Raw genomic sequence first — 26,914 nt, forward strand, 5'->3', positions numbered from 1 at the left:
AGGGTGATGATTCATCTGGTGAAGATTTGATATTTTCGTTAATTGTCATAGATATAGGCAATCAAATCTTTTATTTATGGAATATTAATTTGATGAAGAGTCTGTTACGTAAATAATGCATCCACATATTATGTTCATTGATATGTTCGTAGAAAATACTAATGAACATACTAATGTTCGTTGATATATTCGTAAAAAAACAAATGAACATACTAATTTTCGTTGATATGTTCATTAAAAATAAATGAACATACTAATGTTCGTCGATATTTTCGTAAAAAAATAAATGAACATACTAATGTTCGTTGATATTTTCGTAGGAAAACAAATCAAACATAATAATATTCACATATTATGTTCATTGACGGATCAGGTCCCAGAACAGGAAGTTTCGGAATTCCCGGGATTTATTCAACGTGATCCCAGATTTCAGTGGATTTAATCAACCAATATTTAATTACATGAAAAATCAAATCATGAAATTATATGAACCGTTAGATTAAGCAAGATCGACGCACAGGATTTGGTCTTTGCTCTCTACCGTGAAAACAATTCTTAAAATAAAAATAAAACATTTTTCAATGTACGAATTTTATGTAGAACATGTATAAATTCATTGAACAGGGTTACGAATTGTGAAAAATAAATTTTTGCTACCTTTGAGATTCGAACTCAGGACCACGAATTCATCCAACATGGTTACGAATCAACTGTGGATCTTGATGATCTAAGTACTGAAAATTGTTTATATTTTATATTTTAAAAAATATTTTTATTTTAGCCCTCCCCTATATATATATATGTGTGTGTGTGTGTGTGTGTGTGCGTGTGTATTTTATGTTCAAATTAAATAAATTATTTTTAGGCTCAACTTTATATATAGTCAAATCAATAAAAGGTATAAGTTTTATATCTTATTCCATAAAACTATGAGTTTTGTAGCCATTTTGTTGTAAGTTACAAATATATCCTTAATTTTTTCACATACTTTTTAACTTATTTAAAAACATAATATATTTATTCAAATAATAGCAAAATCGGTTGTCTCACTTTTGATGAGGACAAAAATATGCATCCCTTGAAAATCGGGAGATTAAGGCCAATCCAACGATAAGAGCGCTGTTTATGGTCTAGTAGTCCTGATTTTTCGGGATTTAGAGCTATCTTGAAGACTATCAAATACCTGATAAAGAATGAGATTACCACGAATATATGGATAAATACAAATAATTATAGTCCTATTATAAGTCTAAAAGAAGTCACATTTCTACTAGAATTCCTAATATTTTGCCTATAAATAGAGGCATAATATTCATTATTCAAGGAACAACTCTGTACAATGTAAACACACACAAAGCACAGTGGGAAACCCTCTGTCAGGGCCGATCCCGTATCTCACAGGACCCTAAGCAAAAATTAAAAAATGGGCCCTTATAATTTTTTCTTTTTATATTAACGAAACAACGATAATATATTAACATAAGCCTTTTTAACCAATTATTCAAAAGAGTTTTTAATCAAAAGAGAAGAAAAGATAAGTTACTAAGATCTAAGAATTCTACACTAACGGTATGATCTAAATGATGAAAAGAACTATCATAAGACGAAGCTCTGTAAATAAGTACCTTATAATATTGTTAACCATAGAAACAATATTGAATGCAATCTATCCCCACAATTTCTTGTGTATCTAGCAAGGATAAAAAGGACAAAAATATTAGGATTCGAGAAAAAATAAATAATACTCCATCCGTCTCACAAAAACATGAACAAAGAGAAATGCACGGGTTTTAAGAAATGTCAGTTGAGAGTTAAAGTAAGTGGAAAATGGGTCACACTTTAAAAGGTGTTGTGAGAGTAATGAATTAATTAAGGAAAAGTAGTGGTGGGCCATGATGTACTAAAATGGAAAGGTTCATGTTTTTGTGAGACACCTTAAAATGGAAAAACGTTCATGTTTTTGTGAGACGGAGGGAGTATGAAATATTGATAGAACATACAACAACAATTAGTTCAAAATAGGAATAAGTTTCTTACTTTATCTAAATACAACACATCTTGCAGTTTTAGATGCAAAAGTATTTATCAAGTTTGTGTAATCTATCTGATCAACCAATTTTCTTTCAATTGATAACATAGCCAACCCATTCAACATGTCTTGCGACATAGTTGATCGTAGATAAGTCTTAATCAATTTTAACTTGGAGAAAGATCTTTCAGTTGATGTCACTGTAACTGGTATGGTTAATAAAATCTTGTAGGAAATATAAGCATTTGGAAAACAATCCACCCTCTTCAAAAATCGTAGGACATCTATTGCTCTTGACATTTTATTCGAAAAATAGCTCTACAAGCATAATAATTATGTGCATAGATCATCACCACTACTGTTTGCATTCCCATTGTACTTCAAATATTGCTCAAGATTCAGACAAGACTTCAACAAACTATCACATGACTCAGTCTTCAACTTTTCCACCTTCAACAAAAATCCAAAAACAAGTTCATACTCCTTAAATTTTTCAAACCGCTCTTGGAGTGTAGAGCGGGCTTGATCAACTATATAGAGAAAATAATCAACTCTGAAAGATTCCTCTGGTGATTTTTTGACCTCATCACTACCACTTTCATCATATCTTTTCTTTCTATTGATGATGCGTTTTTCTGGAAATATAGCTTCAACACCCAGTTCACTTGCCATTGCTTTAGCTTCATCCATGGCATGATGAAACCCATGCTCTCTAAAGTCGTCAAAAAAGGCAATGAGTCATTGCAAAAGTGTAATAGCAATTTCAACATCTACATTTTCAGATTAGAGAAATTTACTCACTTTGTTGATTGCTTGTAGCATCAGATACCAAATCACCATTCCAAGCAAAAACTCAAAATTATTGAGCTCGTTTATTGCTAAGGTCTCAGCATCATTTTGCATTTTGGGATCTTCACTTTTCTCGGCTAAAAATAGTAGAGCATCTCGAATTTGTACTGTTTGCTCTTTTATAGCCTTAACACTTTCAACGTGACTTTTCCACCGAGTTTGTGATAATGGTTTGACTCTGAGTCCAACAACATGGTCTTTAAATTTTTTTCAGCGCTTTGTAGAGGAAGATAACAATGTGTAGACACGTTGTATCACTCCAAAGAAGCTTCTAGCTTTTCTGCAACTATTTGCCATATCACATATTGTCAAATTAACACTATGACAACCACATGGAGTATATAAAGCTCTAGGGTTTAACTCAAGTAATCTTTTTTGTACTTCTTTATGTTTTCCACTCATATTTGATCCATTGTCATACCCTTGACCTCGTATATCATCCACATCAAGATCAAGTTTTTCAATGAGCTCTACCGAAAGCCCGAGTCCAGAAGTATCATCCACCTTAAAAAATTCATTCCAAAATTCTTCTAAAGTTGGCGAGTCTGTGGAATCATCCACACATCGTATAACTAAAGATATTTGCTCCTCATGGCTTGCATCCGGAGTACAATTAAGTATAATGGAATAATATTTTACATGCTTCACCTTTTTTATGATTGCACTTTTGACTTCACCTGCTAAAAGTTAGATAAATTCATTTTGAATCTTGGGACTAAGATATGTATATTGTATTTCACATGTTTTAGCACGCCGAAGGTGCTCCTCTAGTACTGGATCAACCTCAACCATCATCTCTATCATGTGCAAAAAGATGCCATTGTTCTCTACAAAGAGCTTCTCATTGTCTCCTCGAAAAGGCAAACAATTTTTAGCAAGTCGCTTGACAATTATAACTATTCTTCTCAACACCTTTTTCCAGTGCTCTTTTTCCTTGTCGATTTGTAATTGAACACTTTCATCTATTGTCTTTCTCTGCCCAAGTCGATCTTCCAATTCTTTCCAGCTAGCCATACTATGAATATGTTCCTTACTCCTTTCATGGCTCCGGAGACGAGTGTACATATTTCCCCAATCACAAAATCCATCGGTAGCTAGAAGTCCAATTTTATTTAATGTATGTTTAGTTGCAAACAGCTTACAACAAAAATAAAAGATTCGGTCCAAAGAAGTTGAGTAAACTAGCCATCTCCTGTTATCTTTTTGGTCATTCGGTAAAATCCTTATATACTGTGATGACTCAAAGTGTCTACCATTTTTGTTGGCAGGATATACTACACCATCAATTCTTTGTGGACCATTTCAACTAGATAATCCTTCATCTTTTGATCAATATTTTTCCAATTTGCAGGATCTTGCAAATTTATAAGTAAAAGAGATTCTGAATTATGAATCAAGCTTTCAATCTTAACTTTTTCGGTCACTTCCTCGTTCTCAATTGATTGTGACTCAATATGTTCAACCACTTTCTCTTGTTCAAGTTCCTCTTCAATTTGATATTCCACTACTGTTGCTTCTTCATATGATTCTTTTTTGCTGCCAAGCTTAAAATATTTATTAATATCACCAACTTGACTTAAAATTAATTGATCCTCCCTTTGTTTCCTTTTCCTCTTTTGAGCACCATATATACACTTAAGAGGCATCTTGTATCACAACAAAACCATTATATTGATCAATTATCTAAGATAATAAGATAAAGAGAACATGGTTGAATTTTGATGCCATAAATCTAATTCGATTACATAAATAATATATGAATGAATTTAATTCACTAAATAATTCATACTTGAGTATTTGAACACTTAAAAAAAATATGCAAATAAGAAGAAGAAAAAGAAAAACACAAAAGCAACATGAAAAAAAATAATTACCTTATTTTAATGTTTTTGAAAGCTTCAATCAAGTTTACAATTCTCTTCACGCTTTTCCCACACTATCATGAATCAGCCGTAAAAACTCAAAATTGGAGAAAATTGAAAAAAACAGACTTCAAGAAAAACCCTAACCGCGCCTATTCCCAATTGATTTCACGCCTATTCCCAATTGATATCTATGGAACACACATGTTCCTAATTCCTATTAGGATTTAAGTTGTAATTGTTTAATTAATGGGCCTCCAAAAGTGGGCTCCAATTAATAGCTTTTTGATTCACTTTTGTTTAGTAGGCTTTTCGACTACTGCATATGTTTTTGTAATCATATTTTATTGTTAAATAAAAATAATATATATATATATATATATGTATATTATATAAACAAAAAATTGGGCCCTATGCGGCAGCATGTTGAGCATGCCCTCAGGTACGGGCCTGCCCTCTATGGATGTAGATCTTTACGATCGAACCACGTAAATTCCTGCATTTTTATATAGGTGATTTTTTTGGCTCAACAACTTTAAAGAAAATCGATAGTTTCTAAAAAGTGGGAAAATTAGTCAAATTAAAAATCTTCTATCATTTTCAAGTTATTCCCTTTTTTTTTCTCTCTCTCTCTCTCTCTCTTTCTCTGTTTCTCTTCCCTAAAGCTAAACACAACTGAACCAACAAAAACCCTACAATACATACCATGAACTCCTTAAAGCCAAACACGGCTACACTACCGTGCAATCCATACATAAAGAAAGAAAGAGCAGTCGTGAACTCCTTAATTTAGTCAATTCTTTTTATTAAATTAACAATGAGTGATAGTGATACTCAATCAGACTATGAGAGAGAAGAAGAACAGTAGAGACAACAGTCAATTCCCAGCAGTAATTCAAGGGAAAAAAAACTATATCCAGCGCTGCTTGCGGTGAGAATTCTTTCTTGGACGATGATATTTAATTTAAAACGTTGAATTTTAATGTTGTTAAATATTGTATAGTTAATTTCGTACTTGAACTAAAGCGTGAATAGAAAATTAGGGATTAAAATTTTATTTTGAACTAATCGTGCACGGTTAGTTCCTAAGTACACGACTGCGTTTTATTTGTGTATCAGTTATATTTTTATGATGCCTTTGATGTTATATGCAATGAGTGTATATTGGGAACACTAAAATTATTTTTTTGAACACAATTTAACAGTGCACGCTGAGTTCTTCCGGGCACACTTAGTTCATCCGTGCACGGTTTACGTAATCTTATGAAATCGTGTTTAACTAAGTTTTATAGTATTTATATGCATTAATTGTGTAATTTTCAGTTAATTCGTGACTGATTTCACCGTGCATGGTTGCTCGCCTGTACACAGTTAGCTTAATGGTGTGCAAGTTGTATTTTTCTGTATTATTTGATATTGTACGCATGTTTTATATCACTAGATATAGGTTTTAGGTTGTTGTGTGCTTGGTTTGACACAGTTCGTTCTTGATTTGTGCACCGTTTGATTATTTTTCATTGATGTTTGATGATTCTAATAATTTATCATTCATTGCAGCCTCCTCGGTATACTTGGTTACGTCCACACATGCAAAGTTCTCTGGGATGTATTAATCACTATATCCGAATAACTATACTAAAAGATGTGAGGACGTGTTTGGAGCGCTACGGGCATTATGAGGAATTTGAATGTGGTCCGTTTGGCCATTTAATTAATTTGGAGAGGGAATAGAGCGCCAATGCAGTATTGCACCAGCTTCTTTCACTAGGTTATAAGACCCGTCATTTGGTGCATGAGAGAAGTGGTTCCATGTTAGTGGACACAATATATGTTTTGGGCACGTTGAATTCTGTTTGGTGATGGGATTGCACTTTGGACTATCCCTACAGGGTTTTGATCTGAATGTGGCACTGTAGTCATTGGTGCACTGTGGTAATTTCTATCGCCCGATGGACAATCGAGGTCTATGATTCACTATCCCATGTTGAAGGAGTCAAAGATCGTAGACAGACTGCGATGAAGTCGATCACTTGCTTGATGCCTAGACTGTTGCATATTGTGGGTTATTGGTCAAACAACTTAAACAAGTATGCAAAGAGTGATGACAACTTCATGAAGTTTGTAATGATGCCCGAGAATGTGCAATTCCTCCAAGAGAACTCGTTGAGTTGTGGTGTGTATGCACTTGCAATTCTTGACTTCCATGCATGTGCAATTCAACAGCAAATAATGAAACCAAACAATATCAAACAATAACATAAACATAAATCAGTCTCAAACAACATAAGCAATTAAAATCATCACCAAACAACAATAGTTCTATTCATTCATTCGCCCGCATAGGACATGCATTCCTAATATGTTCTTCACTCCTACAAATACCATATTTCTTCTTACGTCGCCTTCGTGCAATGGGTGGTTGTTCGACATCCTCGTTCTCATCTACTGGCACATTCAAGTTCAATGCTAGCGACGATGTGCATCCCTATCTGTTGTGGTCTTGTCCCATACAACGTGAGTATACTTGACGACGTGACCTAGACAAACTCTCAATAGCCGAGCGAGTCCTGCTCATCCTCGGGCGACCTACTTGATGTGTGATGACGGGGGGTTTCACAACATATATTGATATCATCTCTAGCACATCATATTCCCAATATATCGGATGTGGCACAAACACAAATTGAGGCATGTAAGTGACTAATAACACATGTTTGAAATATCGCCCAACAAAGTCAATGACTTGTAAACTTGCACCCCTAATAAAATAAACAAAAACATACCTTATAATACCACATATAGAATGAGATAAACATAAAAAAATTCAAATATTCATAATTAACGTACCTAATAGTTGCATAAGAATGACGACATGGAATCTCGTCCAGATGGAACTAACAACACTCACATGTCCGATTTTCAAGATCGACAACATAGGATGCATGTTCCTCTTCAACTATAAACATATACATCGTCATCCCACGAACAATCAATTAGCGACCTGTTTCAACAACGACTTGCAACTTTGACGCGACCTCCTCAGTCAACTCATGTGATCTTGATGCAGCATTTGCTCATCGTTCATCAAACTATTTCTCCACAATAGCTCTATAAAACTCGATCAATGAGGAAATCGGAAGGCGTCGTGCCCATAACAATCTACTATTAATTGTCTTAGCAGCATTCGAAGTCATGAAGCTCGTATGTCGTACATGACACTTCGACATAGCTCATCGCTCGACCCCAATAGTGTCCAAATGTCTGTGCGCATTGACTTTGAGGACTTTGAGCGCTGAAAAACTCCTATGAAAATTCTCTGATCTAGGAATATGTCGTTGTGCTTTGAAAATTGCAGCTACATGCAACCCATAATGTGCAAGATTCTTCTGCAAATGGTAATAACACAGCACATGCGGAACATTCAGATACACACACTCCACAACATTTCTGACGCTCTTATGCTGATCAGACACAATTAAAAGATCATCAGACTTACCAAAGCAACTCCTTAGTCAGTAGAAAAAACAATTGCAAGTCCAAGACTCATCATTCTCAATTGGACTAATCCCAACTACGAGAGGAAACACTCCTTCATTCACATCCTTCGTAACAGTGACACACAAAATGCCTCTGTTCATTCCCATCAGATGGGTCCCGTCTACAATGATGACCAATCTCAAGTAACTCTCAAAGGCTGCCACACTCTGTCCAAGAGCAACAAACATATGCAGGAACTCGCTATCAGTATTCGTCTCAATTTCATATAACGTATTGGAATTGCTCAATCTCAGCAAATACAAATATGACGGGAGCATCTGATAGGAGTTATCGAAATCACCACACGTCATTCCAATCGTAATATTTCTTGCTGGGAGAGCGAAGCTGTAATTGATCTCAATGCCATATAAGCGCTGCATCTCTGAAATCATATTGTAGATGCACACCCACGATACTATCTCCTCAAATATGCACATAAAAATTAGAGGGAAATCTTATTATAGCCCTCTTTCATAAAAACATAAGTTTTATAGTCCTAGTTTATAATAGATAAGTTATATAGCCATTTTAAGTTTAAAAGACTATAACACCCTTTGACTTTTTTGTACTCGATGGTGTACTCGATGGCACCATCGAGTACTCGATGGCGCCATCGTGTACACCATCGAGTACTCGTGGTGCCATCGTGTACACCATCGAGTACTTCGATTACTCGATAGTGTTGTAGAAAATCTTCATTTTTTTCATTACTCGATGGTGTACACAATGGTTCCATCGAGTACACCATCGACTACTCAAAGTTTCAAAAACGTCAAAGGGTGTTATAGTCTTTTAAGCCTAAAATGGCTATATAACTTATCTATTATAAACTAGGGCTATAAAACTTATGTTTTTAACAAAAATGGCTATATGTGATAATTCCCACTAAAGATTATCACTTATATTCATAACAATTAAAATAAGTATGTAAAACTATTAATTTTATTTAGGAAAATTATCACTTTATTTCAACAATTTCCAATTTTATTTTTAAAAATTGTCGGCATTCTAAGTGTATTGTAAGAAAAGCTCGTGCAATCTTTTGACAAAATCATAGAGCGTCAACAAAGAAAAAGAATAAAATGTAAAATAAAATACAATAAAGTTGGTATATACGGAGACAATGAAACACAACTCAATTGATAAGACGATTTCTTTCAACTAATAGGCTAGAAGTTTGAGTCACCACGAAGAAAATAGAAAATTATTGCTGATCCTATTTAATAAAAGAAAAAAGAAGCTGGTATATACTAATTAGAGATGTCAATCGGGCCAATCCATCAAGTTTCGAGCCAGTCCTATTGGATTGTCGGGTTATTCGAATGCGGACTAATCTAGTTGAAAAAAATAGATTAAAAATTTTCAATTCTAACCCTAAACATTCGGGTTTTGGGCTAACCCATCGAGCTAGTTAGGTTTGAAAATTTATTAAAAAAATTAACTAATGTATTTCTTTTGACAATATTATATTTATAACAAATCGATACATACATAAATAAGTGACATTTCAGCATCAACTTGTATAATAACTAGTAATATGAAACTTTTAGAGATATAAAAATGCACACATTTTTGTTAAATGATTATCATTTTCTAATTTTTACATCTAAACATTTTATGTTAAGTATTGGATTAAAAACACTAAAAAGTTAAATGATGTGTGTAACTTTATAATATTGAGTTTCTAATATTGAATCAAAATACATTTCACAAACTTTTGGAACAAAAAGTCTTACTCCCTTTGATCACAAAAAATTGTCCAAGAAAGAGACGACACTTAAAATAATTAAGTGTATTGTGAGTGGAGAAAGGGTTCCACTTAAAAAATAGTATTAATAGTAATAATTAATTATATTGTGAGTAAAGAAAAGGACACATCATGTAATAAAAAGTTTCAAAATAAAAAGAGATTAATTTTTGTGAACGTCTAAAAATGGCAAAATAATTTTTTTATGGACGAAGATAGTATTATACTAATTTTCAGAAGCAAAGTAATAAACATGAAAAAAAAATGAAACAATATACTCGCATGGCCATTCTGAAGAAGGAAACACAATATTTGGCCATTTTTTACGTTTTAGGTTTGTTTTGCCCTTAATTAGGACGGACCAGATTAGGGTCAGATTCGGGTGTGCGCGCGAATTAGGCACACATGGCGTGCCATTAATGCCATATACTCAGTCCTGTACGAATGATACTTATGGTCATATTAGTTCAATTAGTGCCATACGAATGATACTTATGGTCATATTAGTGACATTAGTGTCATATACATGTGTGCTGATAATATTTAGATGAGTACAATTATATGACCATTTTGAACACTTCCCCGTAGGTTTCGATTACCCTTTTAGGGTTTAAATTATCCATTTAGGATTTAGATTATCATTTAGAGTTTAGATTCCCCATTTAGGGTTTAGATTCTCCATTCAGCGTGCTGCACGAATAGTACTTATGGCCATATTAGTGTCATTAGTGCCATATACTCACTTATGTAGTATTACACGAATGATACTTATGGCCATATTAGAGCATCTCCAGCCCCAAAAATTCATGCTGGATCGACCTGGCATGTAGGAAGTGGTGGAGGGCTGGCGGTATAGGTTGGCTCGAGGAAGGCATGAGCCTTCATGCTTCGGCATGAAGAGAAATAGAGAAGGCGCGTGAATGCCACACGTGATTTAAAAAAATTGTAATAAATAAATAAATTCAGGTTTGTAACCGTTGCAGACCACCGAACGATCAATTTTTTTGTGTCTTTTTTCTTTTTCTTTTTCCTTTGACCGTTGCAATTTGTTTTTTTTTTCCCCTTTTTTCTTCTATAAATTTTACACTTTCTTTTCTTCTTTTTCACATATTCTACAATCTTTCTATAATTTCTCTTCACTCTCTAAATTTCATATCAATTTCAAGGAATGGAGGAAGGTTTTGATAAAATTTTCAAGAAGTATTCTCAAGATGCGGTCATTCCGACTACCAACCCGATGATGGGGTTTGCTCCTTTCTCTTAAGCGTCCAACGCGTTAGAGGTGGACAACGTTCCACCCCCGCGAACCTACCCCTATTGCCGACGAAGTGAAGCCGAAGGTTGCAAAGGGATCCCGTAGTGGCTACACCTCCGCTGAGTCGGAGCTCATATGAATGTTGTGGGCAAAGGCTACCCACAACTCCATATTGGTAGGGGTGAGCATTCGGATTACGGATCGGATTTTTGCTTGATCCGATCTGAAAATCCGAAGCTTGAAGAAAATAAAATCCAATCCGAACCATATAATCCGTAGATCCGAATATGAAAATCCAAATTTTTCGGATAAAATCTGATCCGAACCGAAAAAATCCGAAATACATACAAATTTCAAAAATTCGAAAATCCGAAAAGACAAAAAAAAAAATCTGAAATACATACACCTAACAAATTAGACAATTTACAACCACATTAAAAGCCTAAATAATGAGTCATTCATTCATCCATTCACTGCCAACAATAAAAAAAAGGGTTCAACATATCCATCTGTCATCAACACATAACAAAATAGTTCTATGTTTTAATGTTTACATAGCATAATACTCAATATAATCATTCATCTCTAACTAAGCTTCCAAGTTCCAACAAATAATGGAGATTGATTAATTTGTTGGATTTGTTGGAGCTTGCAATGATAACTTTTACATACCTACACAAGAAAAAATAAAGTTATATTAAACAAAATAAACTAATTAATTAAGAACAATAACTTAAATGCATTCAAAAGATTTAGTTTAAACTTTCAAATATCTTCTTCCATTTTTTCAACATCTTGAAAAATTTCCTCAACATTAACCGAATCAGGGGACTTGCGAAGCCAATCTTGATTACAAACAAAAAACTCCACAACTTTAGAACCTAGTGAACTCCTAAATGGATCGAGTACTCGTCCTCTCGTGCTAAATGCCGATTTCGATGCTGCAGTTGAGATAGAAACACCCAGAATATCACGAGCCACTTGAGAGAGTACGAGATATTTAGATTCATTCACTTTTCACCATGCTAAGGTATCAAATTTTGGCCCACCACTTTCGGTATCTTCTTTAAGAAACTGATGAATATCATTTCCATCCTTATGGTGAAAAGTTTTATATATGGACTTGAACTTCTTCCATGCATGTTTTAACGGATCATTATCCTCAAGTTCAGCATTTGGCAACTCTATCTGCCCATGCTCATCAACCTTTTCCATAACAACTGGTTGTTTGTAATCACCACACATGTCAACCAATTCATTCTCAACTTCTTTTGCGATGAAGTTAGTGTTTAGCCCTATTTTGTGATGAATTTGTGGGTGTTTACGACTTATTTTGACTTTTATTTTGGTCTCTTTCACTCAAGAGTTGATTGATTTGAGCTTTTGTGCTAATTTTGTTGTCTCAGGATTTTATGTTCAAATTGATTGATATGTGGACAAAAAATAAAGTCAGAATTTAGTTGATTGGTCTCAAGAAGAATCGAAGTTCGTCTCGATACGAGTTCGTAGGCGAAAACGGATCCAAAATCCGACATGAAACGAGGGAGAACGGACCAAAACAAAAACGCTGCGCATTGCAGTCTGCGAAAGGCATAGACGGCGGCGCCGTATCACGGCGGGCGCCGTCCGTACGGCGGCCGCCGTCACTGGGCGGCAGTTACGTTTTTCCATTTTAAAGTCGATTTTTAGGGTTTTCGGAACCATTCTCGACCCCAGCAGCCTCCTAGGCGATTTCCACTTGTTTTCTCTTAGTTTTAGAGTAGTTAAACCATCAACAAACATCTTTTGGCTTGTAGATTGAAGATCATGTTAGTTTTCATTACATCGGATTGAAGTTTCGGATTGTTCTCGCTGTAAGAATTCAGTTTATGTTTTCTTTGGATTGAATTCTAGTTTATTTCCTTTGCGTAGATTATTGTTGCTTCGAGTTTACTTGATGAATTAGTTGTTCTTTATTCTCGCCTAGATAATCGTTGTTTATGATTTATTGAATTATCTAATGCTTTCTAGATTGCTAGCTAGAACCCTAGGTTTATTAGTTCCCTGCGTTCTTAATCTGCTTCCTATTTTCGCCTAGATAGATTTATATGCTTTCTGTTGATTCTGCATTAGATAAATTTACAAGCTTTATTTAATTACGCCTAGATTTAAAGAGAGAGTGTCAGACCCAACTACCCGATTAGAGTGTTTAGGTTTCCTTTCCTGTTTCCTGTGAGTAGCACGATCGAAGCCCTGCTAAGCCTTCCTTGAGAGACGACTTGAGTCACCTTACCGCCCTAGGACGACCTCGTATAAATTCGAGTCCATCCGCTAGGTGTTTTTGGATGAGTCAGTTAGCCAACTCAACATCATACATACTGGTCAATGCAAGTTTCACCCATTTTAATTTGTATCGAGGATCAACAACAACAGCCATGAATATCACCTTATTCATCTTCCTCGGATTCCCCAATACTTATCAAACTTTTATTCCATGTTCTTTGTCATTTTACTCAATTCACCATCTTTACCTTCCATAAAGGCTTGCAACAAAATTTGCACCTTGTAAATCTCATGAAGAAAAAGGTTAGATGTGACATATAAAGATCTAGAAATCTTACAAGTTGCCTCATAAAAGATCTTTAAAAAATTCAACATCCTCCTGGCTTTCATCCAATCAACCTTACCGGGCACCCCACCATCAGATTCAAGATCAATTGCATATGAGGGGTCTAGCACATCATACCTAGAAAATGCTTTCTCAAATGTAACTGCAGCCTCCAACATCAAGTATGTCAAGTTCCATCGAGTGGGAACATCTAAGGAAAACATACTCTTACTTGATATTTTCTCTAGCTCACAACATTTCTTAAACCTTTCATTCTAGTGCCTAAATGTCTAACAAATCACACAATATTTCTAATTTTCTTCACAGAAGACCCAATCTCTTTCAAACCATCTTGCACCACTAAATTGAATACATGAGCAATGCATCTCATATGCATGTGGTTACAGTTTCTAATGTTTTCCCCCCATTGACTTATACATCCTTTCAAATAAACTAATGCAACATCATTGGAGGAAGCATTATCAACAATAACAATGAACACCCTATCAATTCCCCAATCATGCAAGCAATTTTCAATTTCTCAACCAATGTCTCTACCCCTATGACTAGAAATTGGATAAAAATTGATATTTTTTTTGTACAATTTTCAATCATTGTCAATATAATGAGCTGTCAAACTCATGAAATTCACTTTTTAAGTAGAAGTCCATGTATCTGTAGTGAGACACACTCTTTGATGGGTGGATTTTAGCAATACCATGAGAAAGTTTTTTTCATCCTCATACAATTTAAAGCAATCACGTGCGACTGTCCATCTAGATGGAATTCGAAAATTTGGGCAAGCCTTAGAAACAAAGTGTTGGAACCCCTCCCTCTCAACAAACTTAAAGGGTAGCTCATCAACAATAATCATATAAGCTAAGGCATTTCTAACCTCTTCTTGGTTAAAACTCAAACTACTAAGAGAAGAATTTTGCCCAGATGGTAAAATCAATTGTGGTTGCTTAATATCTACACTTGAAAACCTTTTGCACTTAGCCAAATGATTTTTAAGTGTAGTGGTTTCATTCCTAGAATCAACACCAAATATACCCCCACAATGCACACATTTAGCTTTTTGATTCTTATCTTTATCTATGAACATCTTATAATGAGCCCAACACTCTTATAATAAGCCCAACACTCTGACCTTTTCTCTATAGCTTTTCTCTTCTTCTTAGGCTGCGTGGATTGGGTAGGTCCATCACCTCCACCATGAGAAGTATCCCAGGTGTATCTTCAGGTGCATCATTAGATGTATCTCCAAATGTTTCAATTACATCCATCTACAAAAGAAAAAATGTATTTAGATTAGTGATAGATAAATTGCAACAAAAATCTTTGAAATCTTGAATATAAATTTACATTGCAACTTGACGCTGAAGAATCTAAGATGGAAATTAGAGAAGAGACTAGAGTTGGTCCAACTGGAGAACTGAATCAAATAATTATTATGAGATGAAACTATGACAGAAAATAAACGTCCGAGAGAAGTCAAGAACCAATCGCATACTGTTGTGATTTGTGAAACAAACTATATATAAACAAACTACAAATAATAAAATAATTAAAATTCGAACACATATACGGCTGCACGTGTTTCAAATTTCTACATTCTTGTTTTGATACAAGGGAAAAAGCCGTTTTAGAATTTAATTGTCATTATCTCATTATGTATGCATTTCGATTCAGAATTTCAAATATTCAAATGACAAGGCAAACACACTCATAATTAAGCATCAACATAAGATGGGATTTAATTATTGAGGTTCACTAAAAAGCTAAAATCGAACCTACCAGCCTGAAGGAATGATGTGCCGATGACGATGGTAGGGAACAACAGTTGAGACGTCTGAAACTCTGAGGTCAGAGGCGCAGATCTGCGGCGCTCGAGCCTCGAGCTGCTCTAGGGATTGCAAGCGCAGAGTCGGAGAGAACGATGAGAGAAGCGGTGCGGCACTGTTGTGGCGGGGTGGGGCAGCTTGGACCGCGCGGTGGTGGAGAGAACGATGAGAGAAGCGGTGCAGCGCTGCTGCAAGTTGAAATTTGAGGCGCTGAATTAGTTTAGGTTTAGGTTTTACTTTTTAGCATATTCAATAATTCAAAATTTCAAATTAATATATATATACATATATATATATATATATATATATATATTATAAATACAATTCGGATTTTAAAAGTACCGATCCGATTCGATCCGCAGATCCAAAAATTACTTAGAATTCGATCTGATGGAAGACACGATTAATCCGAACCAAAGTTTAAATTTCAGATTGGATCGGATCGGATATTCGAATTTTGGATATTTTGCTCACCCCTACGTATTGGGAGATAGTCAAAGGGCTCCCGAATATTGGGGTAGCATCACAGAAAAATATAACGCAAAAAGGCCACCGGGAACTACTCACCGTGAGTTCTGACTTATCAAATCCCACTTTCAACGCGTTCAAAAGAGTGTTAAAGTTTGGGAGGCGATGTACGACAAGTGTAAAGGCAATTGGGGAAGCGAGATGAGTGACGACCAAATCAGTGAAGCCGCGCAAGAAATCTTAGAATCCAACCATGGAGCTCGATTCAAGTACATCAAATGTTGGCATATTTTGTGCGAATGTCAAAATTTCGCATCTTCAGGGCGAGGATGTTCATTCCTCCAAGAAGTCGAAGGGATATGACAGAGCGGCCACTACAACATCCTCGGAGCCGAGCATCACGATGCGGCCCAAGGCAAGAAAGCGGCGAAGCGCGACAAAGAAAAAGGGAAGAAGGAGGAATTATCGTCGGACAAGTCGGCGTACTATATGACACTTGAACATGTCGCCGAGAGCATGAAAAAACATGCCATTCAAACTGGTTCTATCGCCGAGGCAAAATCCAAAAAAGCCGACGTGCGAGCCAAAGAAGTTGAGGCAAGGCTGTGAGAGCTCGATTACAAAATTCTCAATACAGACACTTCGAATATGTCGGAGGCTCAATTAGCATTGCACAATAGCATGCCCCAGGACGTGATGAGGTGTAGAGGATTGATTTAAATTTATGTAATTTTTATTTATTTTAATTATTTAAATTTATGCAATCTTTATTTAATTTTAATTAATAAAATGTTGAATGTTTAATTTAAATGAAATGTTGAAATTTAAATTAAAAGAGTGAAAAATGGGATTAATTGGAAATGGAGATTTTAGCGCCACTTTAAGCACCAATACACTGGAGAGGAGTGGCGCTAAGATGGGGACCACCAATTAGCGCCAAGGGCTGGAGATGCTCTTAGTGCCATTAGTGTCATATACTTAATTTTTTTTTCTTTTTTCGATTGGCACATATAGAACTAATACTGCCATATGTGCCTAACCCGCGCGCAAACTCGAATTCGGTCCGAATCCGGTCCGCCCTAATTAAGGACAAAATAGTCTTTACACATAATAAATGGTCAGATTTCGTGTTTTTTCAATTAGTAGCCAAATATTGTGTTTTCTTCTTCAAAATAACTATTTTTAAAGCGCTCTAAAAAAAAATTCGTATCAAGCACGCACTCGCCTGTGTGCTTAATGTATAATGGACAACATTGATCACCAATTTTTTATGTTATATATTTGACTCAATTTGATTAAGCATAAATTAACGGACACCATCGATCTCCAAACTAGAATATTCGATTGCTATGCTAGCATATTATAAACTAATATTCGAAAGCTAGCTAGGTCAAGATCTAATTTCACACCAAGGATCCAAATGAGATAGTCAAGCAAAGCAACAAATTATTTGGCATTTTTCTCGAATTCAAACCAACTATATATGATCTAATGTAATTCATCAGGTATAACATTGATCAAAATCATGAGAAGAGTTAGAGCAGTGTGCAAATCAAGGATACACAAAATTAACCCCTTTTTTTCCCCATCCATTAGTTGTATACTTGTAAAGTAACAAAAGTAAGCAATTCAAGTTAGGTCTTGAAATGCAGGTGGTTAGGCTAATGAAAACAAAGTAAGAAACCTCAAAAAATAGCTCAAGGCAGAGGCGGAGCAGGCTCTTCCACCACCACCCGCACATGCTCCGACTGCCCTCGACTCGACGGTGTTTCTGCAGTCTCCCCCTCACTGCCGTTCTCTGTTCGGACGGGGCGGAGCAGTCTCAACAGATAGCTCTGGCTAGGAGTCTGGTTTCTCATATACTGAGTTGTGGTGACAACATTGGTGGAGGACCTCTCCGTATCCGTGTGGATGTTCGACAATGCGCTCAAGTCAAGGTTCGGGAAGACGGAGCAACGACATCTCGGGCATTTCACGTTCAGCCGGAGCCACTCGTCGATGCACTCCACATGGAAATTGTGAGCACAAGGCAAACCTCGAACCTACAGCAGATAGCGAATCCCTTCACTCGACTTATAAACACATGAACACCACCTCTTGTTCAACCAAAATAGACTCTTACCTCATTTCCAACACGAAACTCCTCCAAACATATTGGGCACTCGCTGCAATCAGTCGGAACTGCCTTCAGCCTAAACTTTGGAAGTTCTTGAATAAGTGCCTCCACTGCTTCTCTCTGTATGTCAAAAGAAATAAGTAGCTCATTGTCCTTATGAAAACGAAGGTAGATTTCTGAAATCAGTAGCTCGTTCGTTACCTGAGCTGGGGTCAAGTAGAGTCCCGGGTGGTACATAGCTGCATCTTGACCCATCCCTCTCATCTCTTGCCCAGCAGCTTCAATTGCCCAATCTGGCACTCTAACCATGTCGACTAGAACCTATACGAGACCGAGCCCAGCATCAGGTCAGAAGGAGTAAAGGTTAGACACAAAGCGTATTGCATAGTGAACAATCAATGATGTTCGAGTGAGAATTGATCACTATCAAAACTAAAATTATACTGCTATTATCGAGAAACCGCTGTCGTTTAATCTCTGTTTATAGTAACTTAACTGTCCTAAGACGGCGTATTCCACCGTGCAGTTTCAGCATATGCAAATTTTTTCCACAAAGACAACATGTCAAAGATATATGTACATATACGCGTAAAACTAGCAAACTCATTGTCAAGGATTGTCAAGCAAAAAATTGTTACTTCGACTAAGCATAGTATATTTGCACATAAGTGTAAAACTATTAAATGTTCAATCAGCTAAATGAACTTACTCCATATTCTGAAACGGGGATCCCTTGTTGTGCACGCAATAGATGCGCCTGCCTCCTCGTTAACCACTGCAAGATATGGAAAAAGATAAACTCAAGATAAAATAAAAAATTGTTAAAAGGAACAATCTGTTAAACGCACATGACATCAGTGCCATTTTAGAGGCTCATTCCGTGCAAAAACAAGCCTACAAAAGCTCGGACAAAGTAATGCAATTTCTAAGTAAAGGCATCACCAACCTTTCCCATACAGATGCAAGCAATGCACACGAGTCCACAATAACTGAAAAGCAGCCAAATAAGGAAACCCCACTTTTGACCATCTTCTGGCAGCTGAAAAATGGTTCTAAACATTATATCCGTTCCAGTTTTACAGCTAAGATACACTAGCTCACGCTCAGATGAGACAAAGTGAAACTTACGCAGTTTCTTGAACGAGTGAACCAGAGAGTACCAATGACCGTCCAAGTCAAAAGGAAGGGATAAAGTAGCAGAACAAGGACTGACAGTACCACAATCCTTCCATAAAAACGTTTATATCTCTGCTGCCAACCGAGATCCCTGGGTAAATGTCGACAAGGCTAAGGTTATTATATAAGGGAAAGAAGAGTAAAAGCATCTCCAGAATTCAAACATTTTGGTCAATGAATGATGGTTGTTATTATTCTTTATCTATTACTACATGATTCTCCTATGATGTGACCAAGAATTACATCAATCCTGTATTAGAAATTTTATAATATCTCATAAACAGAACCAAGGCTTGGAGAAGAAAGATCCTTACAATCCCATTCCAGCAGCCAACCCATTATCCACAAACATCAAGAGCCGGAAAATGAACACAGTCGTATAGTCAACCTAACAATATGAAGAGAGGAAAAAAAACACATTGTGATTATTTTCAACCTCAACTCTCTCCGCAATAGAAAAACATCCCATTTTTTCCTTCTTGAAAGCTTTGAGCAAGCTTACCACAATCCATATGTGCAACGGGTGTGTACACGAATGGTATCGCTTCCAATTGATTGCCACAATAATTCTAGAAAAATAGTTAAGAAACTGTACGAGATATATTATATAATATTCCATCAATCATGATCAATTGTTGACAGAATTTTACTAATATCCCAGTATTCGAAATTTAATAGAGCTAAAGAAAAATCTAAACATTAGAAGATGATATCCAGAATCAAGAAATGAATTCTACAACAACATCCATTCATTGAAAGGATACATACTTGTAGCAAGCATAGACAAGAAGAACCCATCATACCTGCAAGAATTTTAGAACCCAAATTCAAAATTCAGAACATTAAACAATAAAAATTAAAACCCTAAGCGCCCAAAATCAAGAAAATACACAGGAACTATACCACCCATTAAATTAAAGAAAAACACAATTTCTGCTTCATTTACTCATCGAAATGGAGTTGAAAGTTGCAGTGGAAGACCTACCACTTGAAATCAACCCCTTTTATCGCCATTTGTAATCTCAGCTGTGAATTCAAGAATTGATGCTCATTTCACCAATCCAACTACCAATTGAACCGAGCCCAGTTAAAATTGAAACAAAGATTGCTTAAGCCGAAGTGTGAAATGAGTGTGTGTAGAGAGCGATAAACAAGAAACTATATTTTGAGGCCGAAAAGAGTAAAGATTTCTAAAACTACTAGTTTTTTGATTTGCAGAGAGCAGGGAAAACAGAGAAACAGTCGTTGCATTTAGCTCTTTTTTTCGCTTTTTCTGAAATTGGGCAATAGGCTAGTCGGATCAACCATATTTTATACGCCACCTCTCTCTCTCCCTCAAATAATTTTCTTTTCCATTTCTTTATATACGCCCACATAATTATAATTCATAATTGATACTCCCCCGTCCCACGAAACATGACACAGTTTTCTTTTTGAGTTGTCCCACAAAGCATGACATAGTTCTATAAATGGAAAAAATTAAAAATAATTAAGGATTATAACTATACTTAAGTAATGGACTAACCCATCTCAATTAATAACCCAATTTGATTAAAAATTCCCCGAAACCCTAAAATCAGCCCATTTTACATTCTGCCCCTTATGCTTTCTTCTCCCTCGCCCCAAGCTTCGCTCCCCCTAAAATTCTGATCTAGGGTTTTCTTCCGCCGCTCTCTGTCGTCTTCTGCCGCCGCTCTCTTCTACGTTTAATGGCAGACGACGATGGGTGGGTTAACCCTCGCCTCACCCTCACCCTTGTCTCACCTCATCGTCGGCCATATGCAGTTCGCTCTCCCCCTCGCCCCCCCTCCCCCACCGCGATTGTCTCTGCAAGCGGTGGGCTCGTCGACGGCGAGGCAAACGAGCATCCCTCGGCCCCCCTTCCCCTCCCCAAGTGGAGGTATGGTAATTTACGGCGACCTCCTCCCTCCTCCTCCGTCCCACTCCATCGCCACCCCCCCTCATCCACCGAACCGTATTGGATCCGTGGTGGTCTTCAACCATTCGAGCTAGAAGTTGAATTCGACAGGGATGATGAGTATCCCGATGGGCTTGGGGTCGTCGGTGGCTTGGAGGAAGCACGGTGCGAAACTGTAGTGGAGGTGATGTCGTCCATGGATTTTGCCCCTGTCTATTTCCCTTGGAAGCCGAGCACGGAGGAGTGGGCTGGGTGTGTTGCCATAGCCGATAAACAGTGCAAAGAAGAGGGTTTCTTATCCCTTGATGAGGTGATGTCGTTCCAATTTTTGCTCTGAATTTGGTGGTGCACTGAATTGCTGCTCTGAATTGCATAGCTGATTTGTTTTAATTTGAAAAGAACAGATAGTAAACATGACTAAAAAAGGTTAAAGCATTGTTTATGAGTTGCTAAACATTTGTGCTCTCATTTACAAAAAAAGGTTAAACCATTGTTTATGAGCAACTACATATGTGCTATGATTTACAAAATGGAACCTAAAAACTTAAGTTATATGCTGATCAGTATCCTTCAATCTCATCTAAACCAAGGCTTTGCACTACCTCTGTGATTCCATCTTGGCTGCCCATCTCATTTAGGTAGTCTATACACCCTTGAATTAACTCCACTAGGACTTCCACGTTCTGTGGCAGTTGGTTTGACCTTCTAAGTGCATATTTTCCCATGTGTGGAATCTTGTAACAATTCTGCCCCTTAAACTTCATGATTTCCATCATGCATCCCTGTAAACTAAGGAAAACATTATTAAGGGTATGAGGTGATAGCTTCTCAAAAGAATCCACAACTGCTTGCAGTAGTTCATTTACTGTTTTGCACGCAGTCTCATGTTGTAACGATTGAATGGCTCGGAACCATCCAAGTCATTTACGTTACAATCTGGGCTGTTTGGTGGTTGTTGTGTGAGTCTAATGTTGAAGCCTCCTTGACTAGCTGCCTTTCTGATCATTATCTAGTATGTGAGGCCTCGCATTATCTTGTTGAGTGAATATATCGTTGCTAGCTCCCTCTGGCCACTTAGCCATTATCGTTGGTATGATCTGTTACAAAAATGTATGAAATGATGAGTTTTATTGCTGGTATGATCTGTTACAATAGATACTAAACATAGTAAGAACAAATACTAAACATGTCGATGATGATATTATAATCTGAGACAACAACACTAGATACTACAGAAGGTTAAACCTTTAATAAACTGCATAAATAATTTAAGTGCGACAACCTTACCTTGTTGATTAAACAATGTTTGATCACTTCCTTTGTGATTGACTCGATTGCTTTAGTCTCTAGGGTGTCGGCTAGTCTGTTTCTACTGTTTCTCTTAGCTGGAACTTGGATGGTGGATGGAAATATACCTATTTTACCATCAAATAAAATAGTGCCATCATCTGCTATCAATGGCCTTGTTACAGCGCACATAAACATGATCTTGGTAATGAATTTCTTGTTTTTGCATGTTCGATGTGGCTCGGGCTTTCCGAGTGCTAAGTAGTACCTATGTGAACCTCGAGTAATGTAAAACCACTTCTCGTCTATATGAACGGTGTTATGCATATCTCTGAATTTGATTTTTTTTAAATCCAATTCTAAGGATTCAAGTGAGAATCGCAACCTCAATAGCTTTTTGGTGGCTGTCAAATCTGGTTTTAGAGAACTTGTGTGTGCTCTGATTTTTCCAGATTTCACCCACCTGCCTATGGTGCTCCTACTGATTTCTAGACCAACTACAAGCCTCGTAATTGTGCCTCGTTTGGTGTATTCAAGATTTGAAAGAATACTCAAATCTAGGTGAACTTGAGTTCTACGCTTTGTAGTAATCTTTCGACTTACACTGTTTATAACTTCGCCTTCTTCATGTTGCTTCTTTGCAGACCTCCACAGCCGAGCAATAGTGGAACGAGAGGTACAAAATTTCTGTCGGGCTTCCTCTAATATGCCATATTGCTCTTTTCCATTGATGTTGCCTTGGAGGATGAATTGCACCACTTGGTTTCTTAATGTTGTAGTTAGATCTTTTCTCATTTTAGCTTGTTAGGTTTGTCTTTGTTGTGGTAGCTTGTAGTTAAATAGACTTGTAATTTAGGTTTTGGTGGGAAAATTGCCTTGTATTTTGGCAGACAACAAAATTTGGATGCACACTTTTTCTGCCGCCACTTTTTCAAGTGAATTTGAAATGATTTCATATTTATAAGATTATTTGTCCAGCTTTTAGTTAATTTTAGTATTTATAAGATTTTGCATACAGTATATAAAAAGAAATTAAAAAAATTCAGTATTTTGATTATTTAAATAATTAATTAATTAATTTATCATACTTAATAATCATAATAAAATATAAATAAAATACGAAGTTGGAATCATCAAAATAAAAGGAATAACAAAAGTAATCCTTAAACACTTATTCACTTTATTAGCAAAGACATTTAAATCACTAAACACACTCTCCTTAATTCCCGTGTCGAAATGAACTGTGTCATGCTTCGTGGGACGGAGGGAGTACTACGTGTTAAAAGTAAAAATTTATTTTAAGACCATAAAGATTTTCATTAAATTCATGATGATTTTTTTTAGGCAAAAGTGAAATTTTATACTCCTTCCGTCCGCCAAAAGTGGACCACTTTGGCTAGGCACGGGATTTAATAAAACTGGTGATGATTTTGATGTAGTGGAGAAAGAGTCCCACCACTTTATGAGATGTGTGGTTGAAATTGGATTTGAGGTGGTTTTTTTGTAAATAAAGAGTGTTTGTAAGGATAAAAGATTAAAGTGGATGGTGGGACCATTTCTATAAAAGGAAAGTGGTACACTCTTTGCGGACGCCCAATATAGTAAAAATGGTCCACTTTTGGCGGACGGAGGGAGTATTAAATTATGATGTACAATATCCGTCAGTCATATTGCAAAATCCAATTTTTAGATCATTACGCCATTAGATCATATAACGAAATTCGCTAAATAACGAGCGACTCTATTAGCCTCTCGACGAGCCTGACGAATATCAAAGACAAAAATCTCTTTAGCATGCACAAAAGCTCATACATCTCATCGCACGGCGAGTCCATCCCTTTGTGATCATTAAATTGCGACTTTATTGAAAAAAGAAAAATAAAAAAATTTTAAAAAAAATCTTTGAAAGCACAAGAAAGTAGACTAAGGGTCGAGCCTCATTAAAACCTCTTTAAGGAAAATCCATCGGGAAAAGCCTTAAAGAAGAAAAAGAGTACTCGTCTACGAAAAAAATGACGGGAGAATGAAAGGAAGCTACTTTAGGAGCTCCGACCTAACCATCGCTCATAAATAACCCGTGCTCTCACCATCTAAAATTACAACCAAAACAAACCGAAGACTGAAAAAGAAAAATAAACCAGAGAAGAACAAGTAAATCTAACCTAAGAAGCACTGCACTCCAATCCCTTTGTGATCATCATTAATCATTGGATTTTTTGGACTTTAAAAACTCCATGGATTTTCGTGGGTTTAGGAAATCCATAGACTATGCAAAGTTTGGCTGACTTTTTTTTTTATATTGATTTTCATGAATTTTCATAGACTTGATAGGTATTAGGAATGCAGCAACCCAGCGTCGACTGGAGCCCCGCTACCGCTGGAATCAGAGCAACCCAACGTCAGCCGATACCCAACGATTGTTGGAACTAGAGCTGGAGCACAACAACCGCTGAGATGCTTGATGCTCAAAGCACTAACGTCCGCTGGAGCTCACCCGACGCTAAGATGCTTGATGCTCAAAGCACTAACGTCCGCTGCAGCTCACCCAACGCTGAGATGCTTGATGCTCAAAGCACAAACGCTCGTTGGTCTCGAGCGAGCACTGGACAGAAGAGAGGTGAAAGAATTCATAGAAATCTCGTGTAATGAGGTGTGTTAGGTCCGGAGGGTCTCGAATAGGTGTATGGGGGGGGGAATACACCTATGGGCTATTTTTCTCCTCTAAAACAGAGGTATCTCAAGATAGAGATCAAAACGAAACTTTACAAGCAAACAAGACACCTGTTAACAGAAAGGAGTTTTGACCAAACAGGGCTGACGACTGATACTGAAATACTCTTCAGTAAGAAGTTATCAGTTAAGTCACTGGAACTTAACTGATGCACGTTAAGGCTTCAGTCGAGTTTGCTAAGACAGAGATGTTACAAGTCTTCCTGACTATCAGAGGACAGATCAGTCAGACTGATAACATACGCAGCGGAAATAACTTTGTTTCGTAATAGCCTCGGTTGAGCACGTTGTTAGTCTTAGGTTTCTCTTTGCAGTTAATCAGAATTCAGTTTATCAAAAGTAAGAACACAAGTAAGAATGTAAAAGTGAAAGCTGTAAATAACACAGAGACTTTTACGTGGTTCGGAAAACACTTCCTACATCCAGGTCGATTGATCAGACCAACAATCTACTCTGCAAGTGCTTAACTGATGCACTGCAAACCGAACCGTGTGCTTGCCGGGTGCACACAACCGTACCACTGAAGATTCCACTCTTCAGTACCAACACTTCACTCCGTTGGATTTCTCACTCCTAGCACGATCTTACACTAGGATCTCAAGGAGTCAGAGTACTTTTCTGAACTCCTTTTCACTCAAACACTCGATTCTATCTCGAAGGGATGCTTGAAATCCTGCCAACTAAACTTCAAAGAACAAGTTCTTTGGAGCTAGTTTGACCTAGGCTTCTGGGTGAACAGAGGTTTGCCTAAGGTCTAAGAGAATGTGTGTAATCAGCAGTGACTGATTTTTGGCTTTGGAATTCTCTTCTTCGATTCAAGCTTTGGGGAGGTTAAGCTTTTGGCTGAGAAACTATTTTGGCAGAGTTTCAGCTTATGTTGTTGAATCGGTGAAGATTGAAGTGATCCTCGAGCGCTTTTTATAGGAGAGGTCTTGAATAGATTCGTTGGCAGAGAACGTCTTCAAGATTTCTTCCGTTGGAGAGCTTTTCGAATTTGGGCTGAGGCTTCAATCTTCGAGGTTCCTTGTTTGGTGAGAACGGCTATGTTGAAGAGCAGGAGATGTGACGTCTCTGATAAAGTAGCCACCAAATAGGAATGACCTCTGCAGAGAGGGATGATCCTGAGATCTCTGCATTTAATGCGGCTGTACTTTTTGAGTACGTTGCTTCCTTTGAACGTTGGAGGTTCAGTCCGAGGAAGAATGTTTAACTTGACTTTAGTATCAGTCCGCTGAATCCACGCGGCATGCATTAAGTAATCAGTTCCAAACTGATTCTTCAACTGATACTTCAGTTGGTATCTTCAGTCTTCAGTCTTCAATCCTTCGTCCTTCAGTCTTCAGTCTTCAAAACTGCTAACTAAACTAGAAACGAACTCTAACACTTGAGTTCAAAAGGTTCTAGTCTATTACAATTAAGTCATATGGATTTTGGTATCATCAAAACAAGGAATTAGGATATTCCATAAATTTTCCAACAAGGTGAGATTTCTTTCTTTGTATTTTTGAA

The 26,914-nt window shown here is 36.8% G+C and overlaps 2 protein-coding genes, 1 long non-coding RNA gene and 1 pseudogene across 4 annotated transcripts; all 4 read right to left on the reverse strand.

Moving 5' to 3' along the window:
• Positions 1-2,059: 2,059 nt before the first annotated feature.
• Positions 2,060-4,122, reverse strand: LOC131023316 (uncharacterized; annotated as a pseudogene).
• Positions 4,123-11,763: 7,641 nt separating this feature from the next.
• Positions 11,764-15,952, reverse strand: LOC131019967 (uncharacterized). Its single transcript, XR_009100561.1, has 3 exons — positions 15,664-15,952; positions 15,017-15,152; positions 11,764-11,951 (listed from the first exon to the last, which is right to left on the reverse strand). It is a non-coding gene; the product is annotated as an uncharacterized LOC131019967 (long non-coding RNA).
• A 1,675-nt stretch (positions 15,953-17,627) lies between these two features.
• Positions 17,628-20,817, reverse strand: LOC131019968 (E3 ubiquitin-protein ligase SIS3). Of its 2 annotated transcripts, XM_057948608.1 has the most exons (10): positions 20,456-20,817; positions 20,235-20,273; positions 19,973-20,039; positions 19,785-19,858; positions 19,423-19,561; positions 19,241-19,333; positions 19,004-19,069; positions 18,496-18,615; positions 18,301-18,414; positions 17,628-18,220 (listed from the first exon to the last, which is right to left on the reverse strand). In XM_057948608.1, exons 1-10 carry the CDS (start codon positions 20,482-20,484, stop codon positions 17,876-17,878), a joined length of 1,086 nt encoding a protein of 361 aa, XP_057804591.1. In that variant the 5' UTR covers positions 20,485-20,817; the 3' UTR covers positions 17,628-17,875. The 2 variants fall into 2 exon arrangements, with proteins under 2 accessions (XP_057804591.1, XP_057804590.1); XM_057948607.1 differs by having other exon boundaries at positions 18,301-18,615; positions 20,456-20,803.
• Positions 20,818-21,948: 1,131 nt separating this feature from the next.
• Positions 21,949-23,470, reverse strand: LOC131023317 (uncharacterized). Its single transcript, XM_057952861.1, has 2 exons — positions 22,676-23,470; positions 21,949-22,170 (listed from the first exon to the last, which is right to left on the reverse strand). Exons 1-2 carry the CDS (start codon positions 23,468-23,470, stop codon positions 21,949-21,951), a joined length of 1,017 nt encoding a protein of 338 aa, XP_057808844.1.
• Positions 23,471-26,914: the final 3,444 nt, after the last annotated feature.

This window comes from Salvia miltiorrhiza, chromosome 4 (genome assembly GCF_028751815.1).
Source record: "Salvia miltiorrhiza cultivar Shanhuang (shh) chromosome 4, IMPLAD_Smil_shh, whole genome shotgun sequence".
In the NCBI taxonomy this organism is placed as follows: Eukaryota; Viridiplantae; Streptophyta; class Magnoliopsida; order Lamiales; family Lamiaceae; genus Salvia; species Salvia miltiorrhiza.